A 13,158-nucleotide genomic window follows, 5' to 3' on the forward strand; every position below is an offset into this window, starting at 1 on the left:
AGGGTTTGTCCACACTTTGGGGCTTATGGTTGATAGTTTCTGTAAGACACTTTCTTACAGTCAATATTGACTTATTAAATAAGTGCATATGTGACATACTAATTTATTGTGAATATTTTAGTTTACCTTGAAAAGCTTCATAGAAAACACCGACCTTACCTAACCTTCTTAGTATGTTAAGATAAGCATCTTATTGCTTTGTAATTACAATTATTACTTAACCTATACCTATAATAGGTTAAGTAATAATTGTAATTACGAAGTAATAAGATGCTTATATTAACATACTAAGAAGGTTAGGTAAGGTCGGTGTTTTCTATGAAGCTTTTCGAGGTAAACTAAAATAGTCACAATAAATTAGTATGTCACATATGCACTTATTTAACCCTTAAAATGCGCATCACTTCATATGAAGTGTAAATCGTTTTACCAGTCAACTGCGCTTCACTTCATATGAAGTGTATGGGTACCGCGCACGATTTGAATGGCCCGCGGTGTAGCTGGGGGTCCCATACGCTGCCCAGGGGCTCTAGTAAACAGTGGCCATTTTGAAAAAAAATCCAGCTCACGCTCCGATGGCATGGGAGGCCTCAGTTTAGCGAGAGTCACCATGGCGAGCGCACAGTCAAACGCCTCACGAGCACGCATCACTCAGTCCCTCACCCCAGAGCAAATAGCCCACGAATTATTCTCTGAAGGTGAAGAAAGTGTGTTTGACGATTCAGACAACGATGAGGATTATACACAGTTGTCGGGAGATAGTAGCAGCAGCAGTGAAAGTGAGAATGACCGCCATGCCATGGCGAGGCCTATACGCTCTCCCATGCCTCCTCGCCCATTTTCTACCCCAATTCTACCACGACCTCACAGTTCCTGTGGATATTTTCTGTTTGAGGGTGACGAGTCAGAGGGAGGTGACTCCTTTTCTGGGTTTAGTGACTCAGATCAAAGTTTTATTGAGCCTGTGGCTGGTACCAGTGGTGTAACTGGGCGAGAAATTGTCGCGTCAGCAGCATCTCGCCCAGCCAAGCGCCACCGCATGGCACCACATGAGGGACCAAGACCCTCGTGTTCACGTGCACCCACCTCACGTGCACGTAGCCGCCGTGCTTCTCGCAGACGGTATTCAGCTCCTGGTCGCCGGTATGCATCGCTTCCTCGCCGTCTTTCCTCTGCATCTCGCAGGACGCCTGGTGTACTTGAGTGGAGTGATGGTGACGATTTTATTCCTAATATTCCTCACTTTGACGATAAAGATGTAGGGATTACAAACCTTTTCCCTAATCAAGGTGAGGACATGGCTGAGATGGAATATTTTACAGCATTCTATGATGAACCACTCATGGAATACATTGTACACCAAACGAACCTGCATGCTGCTTACCTGATTGAGAGGGAAATCACAGAATTTTCACGACTGCAGCGTTGGAAAAATACCACAGTGGCGGAAATGTATGTGTTTTTGGCACTCTGTTTGTTGATGAAGCACTGTCACAAACATGCAATAAATGACTATTGGAGCAAGGACAAGACAATACCAACACCTTTATTCGGGAAATATATGTCACGAGACAGGTTTCAGATACTCCTCAGGTGTCTACATTTTGGAAGTGTTCAGGACCGAACACCTGATGATAGACTGTGGCGAGTGAGGCACTACATGAACGATGTTATTGGAAAATTCAGAGATTTTTACGTACCAGCACAGAAGCTGGTGGTTGATGAATCTCTCATACTTTTCAAGGGACGTGTTCCATTCAAACAGTACATTCCCTCAAAACGAAACCGATTTGGCCTGAAATTTTTTGTTCTTTGTGATTGTGAGACAGGATACGTGTTACACATGATTCTGTACTCGGCTAGTGATGTAGACATTCCCGGTAACGACGAACATGGATTCTCGGGGAGTGTAGTGAAGACCATCATGGCTCCGTGGATGAACAAGGGACACATTTTATACACAGATAATTACTATACAAGTCCCTTGCTAGCTCGATTCTTGCTAGAAAATAGAACCGGATTGGTTGGTACAGTAAAGCCACAACGAAGGGAAATGCCTGTGTTTGACAACGACATTGCAGTTGGTGAGTGTCAGAGAAGGAAAAGTGATAACATTCTGTCAGTTCGGTGGAAAGACAAAAGAGAGGTGAACTTGTTGACAACAATTCATGATGGAACAATGGTGAACAGTGGGAAAGTGAGCCATAAAACAAACGCACCACTATATAAGCCAGACTGTGTTTTAGACTATAATATCAACATGCGGTTGATTGATAAATCAGACATGATGATTGGCACTGCAGAGTGTGTGCGGAAGACATGTAGGTGGACGAAAAAAGTGTTCTTCCATCTTGTGGACATGAGCATGCTGAACTGTTTCAACATGTACCTTGTGAGAACTGGACGTAAGCCCACTTTCCGTGACTTTGTATTTGATGCTGCAATACAGTTATTAGGAAAGTTTGCAAAAGATGTCCCAGGTATTCAGCGGCCCATCATAAACCCACTGTTGCAGCATGCTGGTACTCCACGCCTCGCTCACACTGAAGGCTTCCTAGCACACAAACTTAAGTATTTGCCACCTGGTGTGAAGCGTGCAATAGCCCAACGTGATTGCTTGGTGTGTAAAACAACGACACGTAGAGACAAGAAGCGGAAGCTTGTGCAAACATGGTGTGAAACGTGTGGTATCCCATTATGTGCTGTCGACTGCTTCAATGACTACCACAGTCTAGAAATCTTCTAAGTGTGCTTCAAAGTGTGTATAGCGTGTGCGAGTGTGTAAATATGTAAACATATAAGCAGAACATATAATATAATAGACTGTAATGACATATTATATTGCCGTAATTGAAAACATTTGTGTGCGCCTGTGTATACTCAAATATGCAACAATTATTGATACAAAATATGTTCAAACAGTATTTGAAACACAATTAGTGAAAAAAAATTAGATAAAATGCGCTTAGACATTGTAAATAAATAGCGCGAAAATATATTTGTGGCAACTCTGGCTGTTTGAGGACCGCGCGCAACATCTCCCGGGCGTGTACTGCATGAGCGACCATGCAGATTGTGACGTCATCGCAGAGCTTCTCGGCTCTATTGCAACAAAAGTAAGTACAATAGAATTTTTTTTTTATTTTTCCCGTGATCAGTGAACAGAACTTAACAGATTAGCAAAAAAAAAAAATTTTTTTTTTTTTCAAAATGACATGCGCCTGTGTGGATAGCAGGATATTAGACCCCGAGCATGTTAAGGGTTAATAAGTCAATATTGACTATACGAAAGTGTGAGAACGGGTTGGGTTGATGGAGCTTACCCGGAGAGGGGTCTCGGGAGTTATTCCACTATGACTTGTTATAACTTGGTCCAACATTCAAGTATCTCTTTGTTTCCTTAGAAACAGCTCCAGTTTCAAAGCATTTTACCTGTTGCTTCTAGCAAAGATCATTAGCCACCAGAATTTAACAACTGTACTACTAGGAAGTTTTCTGGCTCTACTTTGGTTGGATGCCGCCAGTCCTTCCCCCTGTTTCAGTAGTGCTTTCTTTTGGAATTGGGTGTAGTAGTTAGTTGTGTGTGTGTTAACCCTTAACATACTCGGGGTTTAATATCCTGCCATCCCCACAGGCGCAGGTCATTTTGAAAAAAAAAAAAATTATTTTTTCTTTCTAACCTGTTAATTTGTGTTCACTGATCACGGGAAAAATAATAAAAAAATCGTAAGTGGCATATATTGCCCGCTATAGGGCTGGGAAGTCTGGCATATTATAGGCGCTGACTCAGCGTGCGTCCCAGGCGGTCTGTTGCTCGCAAGCTGTCAGGCCAGAGTTGCCACAAAGAGATAATTACCGAATTATTTCAATGTCTCTGATTGATTTTTCATACTTTTTTTGCTGTAATATTATTCAATAGTGTGTAGTTTGATATATTTATATAATTAAATGAGTGAATCGTTGGTGTACTCAAAAATATGGTGTGCATATTGTTGATTCAATTATGTTCATCAATCAGTGAACAAATACTTTGTCGGTTATTACACTATAAGCACAGGTTATATATAAGTATTTGCATGTTTTGTTCACTATAACGAACCGCTAAGTAGCTATTATGATTCAAAAAGTAATGAGGAGTGACCGCCGTGTACCAGCCAGCCACTCCCGCCCTCCCTCCAGTCATCTGACTCACCCTCATTCTCCTCCCACAATAATGTTTTTGCTCTAATTCACTATATACAGACGTTATATATAAGTATCTACATGTTTTGTTCACCATAACTGTACATCTAAGCTTGTATGGTGAGTAAAGGCACAGAGATGTGGCTACTCACACAGTCAGCTGATCGGCGGCTGCCCTCAAGGTCAGACGCACTAATATTTCTCCTCCAACAATACTGTGTGGTGTTATTACGCTATATATCTTATATACAGACGTTATATATAAGTATCTACATGTTTTGTTCACCATAACTGTACATCTAAGATTGTATGGTGAGTAAAGGCACAGAGATGTGGCTACTCACACAGTCAGCTGATCGGCGGCCGCCCTCAAGGCCAGACGCACTAATATTTCTCCTCCAACAATACTGTGTGGTGTTATTACGCTATATACACACATTATATATAAATATCTACTTGCTTTATTCATCATACTTGTACAAATAAACTGGTATGGTGCCCAAAGACCATCGTGGTAACCAGTAAACAACACCGTCGTCTGTACGGTGGCGTCGTGCAGACGACGCCACCGCCCTCACCAAAATGGCGGCTCCAAACCTTCTCTTGCTGTTTATACCCTCTATACGCACGTTATATATAAGTGTCTACATTTGTGTTCACCATAGCGAACCACTAAGCTGGTATGGTGAGTGCAGTCAATAAAAGGTGGCCACACACAGTCAAAAGACATCGCCACCACCCTCCCTCTCACAGCATTACACCTCCTTCCATGGCGCACAGCGCTAAATATCACCACAATCCTGCTATTATCAGAACCCTGGTCAGTTTTATCACAGTCAGGGGTCTTCTGTAATAATATCATCGCTACATAATAGCATGAACAAGTATAATTTGGCATTTTTAGGCGATGCTGTGGTCACAAGCTGAACAGCAGTGCTGTTAGCTCATGCTGCGTGCGTCAGGCTTGGTTGCTCACTCAATACTGAGGCCAATAACACCCGGGAGTTTGGCCCACGATTTTTTTAAAAAATGGCGTCTGTTTACAAGAGCCCTGATGAAGGTGTGGTGAACCCCATGTATCCGCGGGCTGTTTAAATCTTGCGTAGTACTCCAACACATCATATGACGTGATGCGCAGTTTACTGGAACAACGTCCAGCACGTCATATGACGTGATGCGCACTTTAAGGATTAATGGCAGTTCACCTAATTAGTGGGTTGATCTCTGATTGCTTCTCTGAGGGAAAAACTTGGTGTGGAAGAGCATTTGCATCCTTTGGCTAGTTTTATTACACTCATCACTTCAATGTTTTTCACCGAGCTGATGTGTGGGGAGACAGTGGGGAACAGAGCAATGATAAGGTCTTTATGCATGTAATATATTTTTTGTAATTAAGAGTAATTCTGTACAGTACAATGCAGTACTGAATACAGTATGTTGTTATAATAATATACATAATGTTTATGTTCTTGAAAGTGTATTACTTGGGGTCCGAAAAGTTTGGTGTCCAATATTAGTTTCATGCATGTTTTCAATAATTTGAGTGTGTGTTATACAATAATTAATTCTGTCATCACAGCCGTAACAAGAAGGGCGTGAAGTCGGTGGCGCGGTTGTGGAATTACCTCGTCAGGCAGGAGGAAGTTCAAGATGTTTTTGTGAGGTATATCTTTGGCCGCAAGAGACCTACACCTGAACCTGCCCAGTATGCAGAGCAAGGTAAGCAGGAGATGTCAAGCTTACTAGTAAAGCTTATTCTAATTTTAGTTCTTTTTGCTGCAATTCTCCACCTCCGTGCTCCCTCTTTTCCCGCTACACAGGAAAGATCATTAGACTTTAATGGTTGTCAGTGTTTTGGAAGTCTACTTAAACTTATTTAGGTCACCCCATTGGCTAACCACCGACTTTTCCCAGGATGAAACCCAAAACAGTTGTTTAACTCCCAGATAGTTATTTTACTGCAGGTGAATACAGGCATCAGGTGAAAGGTAACATGCCCAACCATTTTCTGTTCTGCTTGGGGATTGAACTCGAGTCCTTGGTTGTGAGTCAAGGATGTAGACCACTGTGCTAAAGAAAGAACACGACACTTGTTTCGTCACTTGGTGGCAGTAGACGCATGGGTTTCTGCACTATTACTACGTATTAGAGAACATGGGTACAGGTATACCTTGGTAGTCATGTGACTTAACTCTCTGTTGGGCTGAGGCTCCTTACCACCCCTTGGGCAATAAGGTTTATACCCCCACTTGTTCTCTTGATTTGCCACAACATTCAAAATAACGGGTACTAAAGCATGTGAACACACGCTCACCCATCTAACCTACGCTCCTTTTCATAGTACCCTTTAATTTTGTACATTCGGGACCATAGCATACAAAATGAGATGTATTTGTTGAGAGGATAGGTTGTTCAAGTGCCACTCTCAGGCAGTTGAAACTAAAACCTATACCAGCATGAACATTACAATGTTATAGTGACATCACAAACCATATATAGCACATAATATTTTCTCTTATTTTGGTTAGGATAAGATAAAATAGATTAGGATAAGATAGGTTAGGATAAGATAGGTTGGGTGTTTATAGGTTTGATGGGCTTAAAAAGAGTAGCGATGATGTAAAAGGGCACATACTTTTTCCGCGAGTTTTAGACCCTGCTCCCTTCAGGTCTGTTCATCCGGTTGTGTAGGGGCTTTGACCCTGTTCCATGTGGCAGCAATTAGGCCAAACAAAATATAACATTGATGAAATTCTCTCAAGTCTGTTGTCAAGTTCATCATTGTCAGCACGGTGATATGTCCAACCAGGTGTCAGCTGTGGACTTGAGTGCTCTATTTTCACAGGTTATTGCATATTTGTCTGTGAAGATAATCTCTGTAACGAATTTGCCATTCCTCATATAGCACTGGTGCATTATGACCTGGTAGGAATTGGTAAAGTCCTACCAGGTCAACTCAATTACGTTACTAATTGATTTGGCAGTACAGCAAACACAGACTGAATGAGGACTAATTTTACAAACAATATTAGGGTCTTAACTAACCAGCATCTTTTGGCATTCAAGAAGGATCAAAAGGGAACAGGAATCATGATAAATATCTTTGAGAGATACTTGATCAGTCAGGCTGTGATTTATGTCAGACTGCATGCAACAATGTCTAACAGCCTGATTGACTAGGCTGCGGAGACATCGATCCTCAGAACCAACTCAAGGATGCCCCAAGCAAGTTAGTTTTAATATGCTCTGAGGTGCCTCCCAGTTTCAGTACTTTACAAGTCATTGACTATGTTTGCAGATATAACTTTTCCAAAATTGCAAATACAAATTATATATATATTTTCCAATTTACCATTTGTAGGGGAAGATGCTATGAGTGATGTGGGTGATGGAGTGGATGGTTCTGGGACAGGCGAGGGCGGCTCGGAGACGGGTGCAGAGAACCACCAAGAGCCCTCGGAGCACGGTGGCCCTTCGTTGGACTCTTCTATTAACTCTCTGGAGCCAGTTCGAATTATCCATAAGGAACAGGACTCCATTACTGCCTTCTGTATCAATAAGGTCCTGTATATTCCATGCTATTTTGTGTACTTCAGTTCATACTCATTTTGGATGTTTTATGTTTATGATATATAAATTTATCTACTGTATTTAACATTACTGTATAGAATAATGAAGAGAAACATCAAGAGAAATTTGTGTTTTATGAAACTAATATTGTTGAGAATGTTTGTAGGGATCTGTTATTGAGAATGTTAATAATGGATCTGCTTTTGAGAATGTTTATAGGGGGGTCTGTTTTTTAAGAATATTTATAGCGGCTCAATTATTGAGATAAGGCCCCTTTAGTACTTGTTATGTAGAATGCTTATACAAGCTCTGTTGTCGAGTATTTGTAAGGGATCTGTTGTTGAGAATGTTAATAATGGATCTGTTGTTGAGACTGTTTATAGGGAATCTGTTGTGTTGAATGTTAATAAGGGATCTGTTGTTGCGAATGTTTGAAAAATGTGTAATAATTGTTATATAAACTGGATGTTTTGGTTGAATGGTATTTAAGAGGGAAATGAGAGAGGAGGTGGAAGAGGAGAGTAAAGGTAGTGTGGTCCAGAAGACTGAGGAGACTGATAAAGCCAGGGATGGGGGATGCGGGGAGGAATGACCAAGACCTAGTAAATATGCGGGTGGATACGAGTCACATCAGGTAGTGATAACCCCCTGGGTGATGCGGCGGTTATCGTCATATGTTGATTGACACTATTATTGTCTTTGTACTCACCTAGTTGTGCTTGTGGGGGCTGAGCTTTGGCTCTTTGGTCCTGCCTCTCAACTATCAGCTGTGTTTGTTTTACACAAGTGATGCTAATATGAATATAATAGCTCTGTATGAAAAAGTCCTGCTCACCATGCACTTCTGCACTGTTTCTTTTAATAAAACTATTTCTGCTGTTTCTTTTTTGGCTTCTGTCTGTTTGCCAGGTGCTCATTCACCATTATGCACTTTCCACTTTGTTATTTATTGTACATTTATTCCTCCCAAATTAGGAAAAGCACTTCGAGCTTTCCATACCGCGACCCTTGGGTGTTCACTCAAGTAGGTCATGTGTGTGTTTTTAATCAGAAAACTTTTATGGTAAACCCCAGATAAAAATACTGTGAATCAGTCTCATTAACTGAAACCACTTTAAGATTAGTGGTCAGTGTTAGATAGTGGAACAAGAGACTGTTCCTGGAGGGCCCATGACAGCTAGCAATAGGGAGCCACCAAGGTCCCTCCAGCAAGAGGTGTTTCATTACATTCAATACTGGTGCTTACTTTTATATTGAATAATTTGTTCTTGTTCAGGTAAACGCAGGCTTGATGGCTGTTGCAACTGTCCGTGAAGTGCAAGAACTGGACGTGTCACTCTTGTTGGATCATCCTAGTTGGCTCACTAATGAGTGTGAATTGGATGTCTTATCACTGAACAAGTAAGATTTTATTCTATTTTATCATTAACAAGTAAGAGATTATTCCATTTTATCACTAAACCATTTGTTATTCCAGAGTTTTTAATATATAGCAGTGCCACTTCCAGTGACTGGAGGTGGCACTACTACAGAAAGCATTACTATATACATCTTAATTGTTTCAGGGAGCCAGACAGTGTGCCTTCTTCAAACTTCTTGGTAGTACACACTCCTATGGACAAGAATATTTTGGATCCTAGCAAAGGAGGTGTGTATATTATTTCTGTATTGCTATTTCTGGAGGAATCCCACTTGTAGCTCTCTGAAGCTATCCTGCTGAGATTGCTCCATTCTAAAAGGTCATATCAATCATGGAAGTTCTGCTTGGCTTACCAGGAACTAGACCCAGAACCTGGCCCCACTTCACAGAGGTGCAGGGAGTGAGGAACAATCTGCCACCCTACTGAAAAAAACTCCAGAAAGTCAGTGAAGCTTTATATGCAACTGAAGGGTTTACAGAAAACCCAAGTCTTAAAATCGTCAAACAACTCCGCAAACGATTTCCACAGATCAAGGAATTCACTCTAGATAGCTAAAACTTGTTAGTACTGATTACCAACACCAGGCAGCCATCTCCATTTGTTTGGCTGAGAATGAGTCTGCGGCTTTCTAAAGTGGTCCTTTCGTGATTGATGCTTGATTAGTTCGGTCAGGGTACAATATGTGCTGTACCCAGTGGTAGCTCTTTGCCACTGCCTCCGTGCCACTGAATCTGCCTCGGTGGGAGCATTGTGGGTTAACTCTTCCTTATTCCCTGTTCCAAGGATGATGTTTCTCAGGTTGTCCAGAGTGTTAAGTCCAGCCAGCCTGCAGTTTACCCTTAGGCCCATGATGTTCATAAGTATGTTAGAATCATGGTGGTCTTTGCTAGCATGCCCTGGGCTTATATTTGGGTATGGGGTTTTGGTGGCCCAGTATTTAGTTAATATACCCAGGGCCTCATCACGCCTGTATTCAGTGGTGTATCCATGGAGAGGGGGGGCAGTCCCCCTGAGCACATTCTTCAAAAGTGGCACCTTTTCTGCATTTTTAATACTTTAGTTCACTGGTGTAATAAATCTGAATTTGTACAAATGTACAAGTGAAAATAAAGGTGCGATAGGCACAATTAGAAAATACTGTATGAATAGCAGAGGTCCATGATTGTTCAGTATTTTCTTCCAGCAAGTGCAATAAATATTGCTGGAACAAAAGTGGAAGTCTTCATAGGTTGGTGTATGTGATCCTCACATCTGCTCCAGAACTGGCATGGAAGGCTAGGGGAGAGACCTGGAGTTCCTCCCCCAGAGAGATAGAGCGAAAGTCTCGCTTCATGCAGGTCAGCGTTCTATTCCTGGCTGTCCAAGTGGTTGAGCACCCCCCTTCCTTCTATGAAGGGGGGACACCATTCATACTCCTTGGACCCATCCCAAATCCTTATCCTGATCCCTTCCAAGGCTACATACTGGTTAGTTGTAATGACTTGGTATTTCTCCTGACAGTTCCATCCCATCCTTCAATCCTTACTGGTAGGGATTAGTGCTAACGAGCTCACATTAGTTTTGAGAGATTATTCACTCATTTGTTTACATTGCTTGGGGGAGTTTCTTTGGCGGTTTCAAGGCTTCAGATCTTTTAAACCAGCACTAGTCTGTATTGGTTCACTGACATTCTGGATGCTTACCCTATGAAGCCTCACAAGTAAGCCAAGAGCCTTCAACCAGTGAAGCTTCAGCAGCTGGCAGTCAAAACTGACCTTACCAAGCTCATGTATTGTGCAGTAATTTTAGTGTTTAAGTTAGGTTACATAAATTTTGAAGAATTATTGATTTCAAGATGTGCAGCATCAATCAAGATGAACTGCAACAATGTATATCTTGAGGTGAGATTATTCTGTATATCTTGAGGTGAGATTATTCTGTATATCTTGAGGTGAGATTATTCTGTATATCTTGAGGTGAGATTATTCTGTATATCTTGAGGTGAGATTATTCTGGATATCTTGAGGTGAGATTATTCTGGATATCTTGAGGTGAGATTATTCTGTATATCTTGAGGTGAGATTATTCTGTATATCTTGAGGTGAGATTATTCTGTATATCTTGAGGTGAGATTATTCTGTATATCTTGAGGTGAGATTATTCTGTATATCTTGAGGTGAGATTATTCTGTATATCTTGAGGTGAGATTATTCTGGATATCTTGAGGTGAGATTATTCTGTATATCTTGAGGTGAGATTATTCTGTATATCTTGAGGTGAGATTATTCTGTATATCTTGAGGTGAGATTATTCTGTATATCTTGAGATTGAGTATATCAAGATTGGTATATTTTGAGATTGAGATTATATCTTGAGGTGAGATTTGAGATTGAGAATAATCTCTTTCAAGAAGAAGAAGATAACCTCATGAGGTTATCTTGAGACGATTTCGGGGCTTTTAGTGTCCCAGCGGCCCGGTCCTCGACCAGGCCTCTACCCCCAGGAAGCAGCCCGTGACAGCTGACTAACACCCAGGTACCTATTTTACTGCTAGGTAACAGGGGCATAGGGTGGAAGAAACTCTGCCCATTGTTTCTTGCCAGTGCCTGGGATCGAACCCAGGACCACAGGATCACAAGTCCAGCATGCTATCCGCTCGGCCGACTGGCTCCCTGAAGTAAGCTGAAGTTTGTTTTAAATTATAGTAGTTGTTTTTAATTATAGTGTGTGGAAGTTCAAATTATATTGGTTTTGGTACAAAACATTGCGAATGCTCATTTTTAAGCTTTCCCGGTAAGAATTTTGCTTATCCGGGTGTCTGGCTTCTCTGGGGTGGGGTCCTTTCCTTATAGTCCGGATAAGTTTCCTTATAGTCCTTGGGGAGACCTCAATGCAAGCCTAAAATGTATACACAGGCTTCCTGTACCCAACAGAATGCATTAATTTGCTAAATTTGTATATTTCTATTTTAAATGTGCTGTGGTGTATTTATCAGTGACTGTGGGAAGATGAGGTCTAATTTTTATAGTTTAACTATTACGATGCTGATGACCAAACAACACACCAGATGATGGAGAAACAACAATGTTCCGGTCCGTCCTGGACCATTATCAAGTGGTGGGGGATTATGGTCCAGGACGAACCGAAACTTCGTTGTTTCTTCATCTTCTGATATGTGGTTTGGTCATCATATCTTCAGCCACATTATTATGACTTGTCATCTATTACGATGCTAAACAAAATTGTATAATGTGCAAGCTATGTTTGTATTTATCATGCAGTTGCTGATGGACATCTGTCGTCATCATCCAGCATCAACTTCTCTGGCATGGGGGGATCTTCCATGAGCCAGACTGGAAGAGGAACTAATGTGGTAAGTTTCATGCAAAAACTCATCCTCCCAGTTCTTCCTCCTTGCTGCTGCTTCTCGTAGCTCCTCCTAGCTGCTGCTCCTAGTTCTTTCTTCTAGCTCCTTCTCGTTAACTAAGTGTTTTAATGTTTCTATCTTCAAATGGCATTGAATGAAAATCGAAAAGTTTTGTTCGACAAGCTGGTGGAGTTTAACACTTTCGCTGCCTGATGCCGCATATTCTGTCACGGAACCATAATACAGAGTATGCGGGATGACACAAATATGCATCAATAATTAAAAAATTGTAGAAATTCCATTTATTGTCCGAATACTATGGGACTTGTTAAATGCATGCCAACTTCTGCCCATTATCTGTATACCCAAGGTGGCATCCTGACCCCACTGTGTCGTCGCCAACCCACACTGGAGGCTTACTGTTCTCGTGACAGCCACTCGTGACAGCCACAGCCTCCCCTCGAGTCAAAAAGTTCCCCTTTCTGGTTATTTTATCTCAGGTAATTCTTGTTGCAGACTTTATAAACACTGCAAATTGACTTCCAGATGGATACTGATCAAGAACAGAGCCAATCCATGACGAAAGCATTTGAAAGAAAGATGTATGAGGGAAAGGTTATTGAGTTTTTGTCGAAAGCA

General features: G+C 41.4%; 1 protein-coding gene across 1 annotated transcript in view; it reads left to right on the forward strand.

Annotated features, from left to right (window-relative positions):
- The window catches only part of Rbcn-3A (rabconnectin-3 alpha), a 185,250-nt gene that overhangs the window by 138,273 nt on the left and 33,819 nt on the right, over positions 1–13,158 (forward strand). Inside the window, 5 exon segments of the mRNA XM_069336828.1 lie at positions 5,762–5,901; positions 7,544–7,743; positions 9,029–9,153; positions 9,318–9,400; positions 12,434–12,525. Of these exon segments, the coding sequence (XP_069192929.1) occupies positions 5,762–5,901; positions 7,544–7,743; positions 9,029–9,153; positions 9,318–9,400; positions 12,434–12,525 (640 nt within the window).

This window comes from Procambarus clarkii, chromosome 37 (genome assembly GCF_040958095.1).
Source record: "Procambarus clarkii isolate CNS0578487 chromosome 37, FALCON_Pclarkii_2.0, whole genome shotgun sequence".
NCBI lineage: Eukaryota > Metazoa > Arthropoda > Malacostraca > Decapoda > Cambaridae > Procambarus > Procambarus clarkii.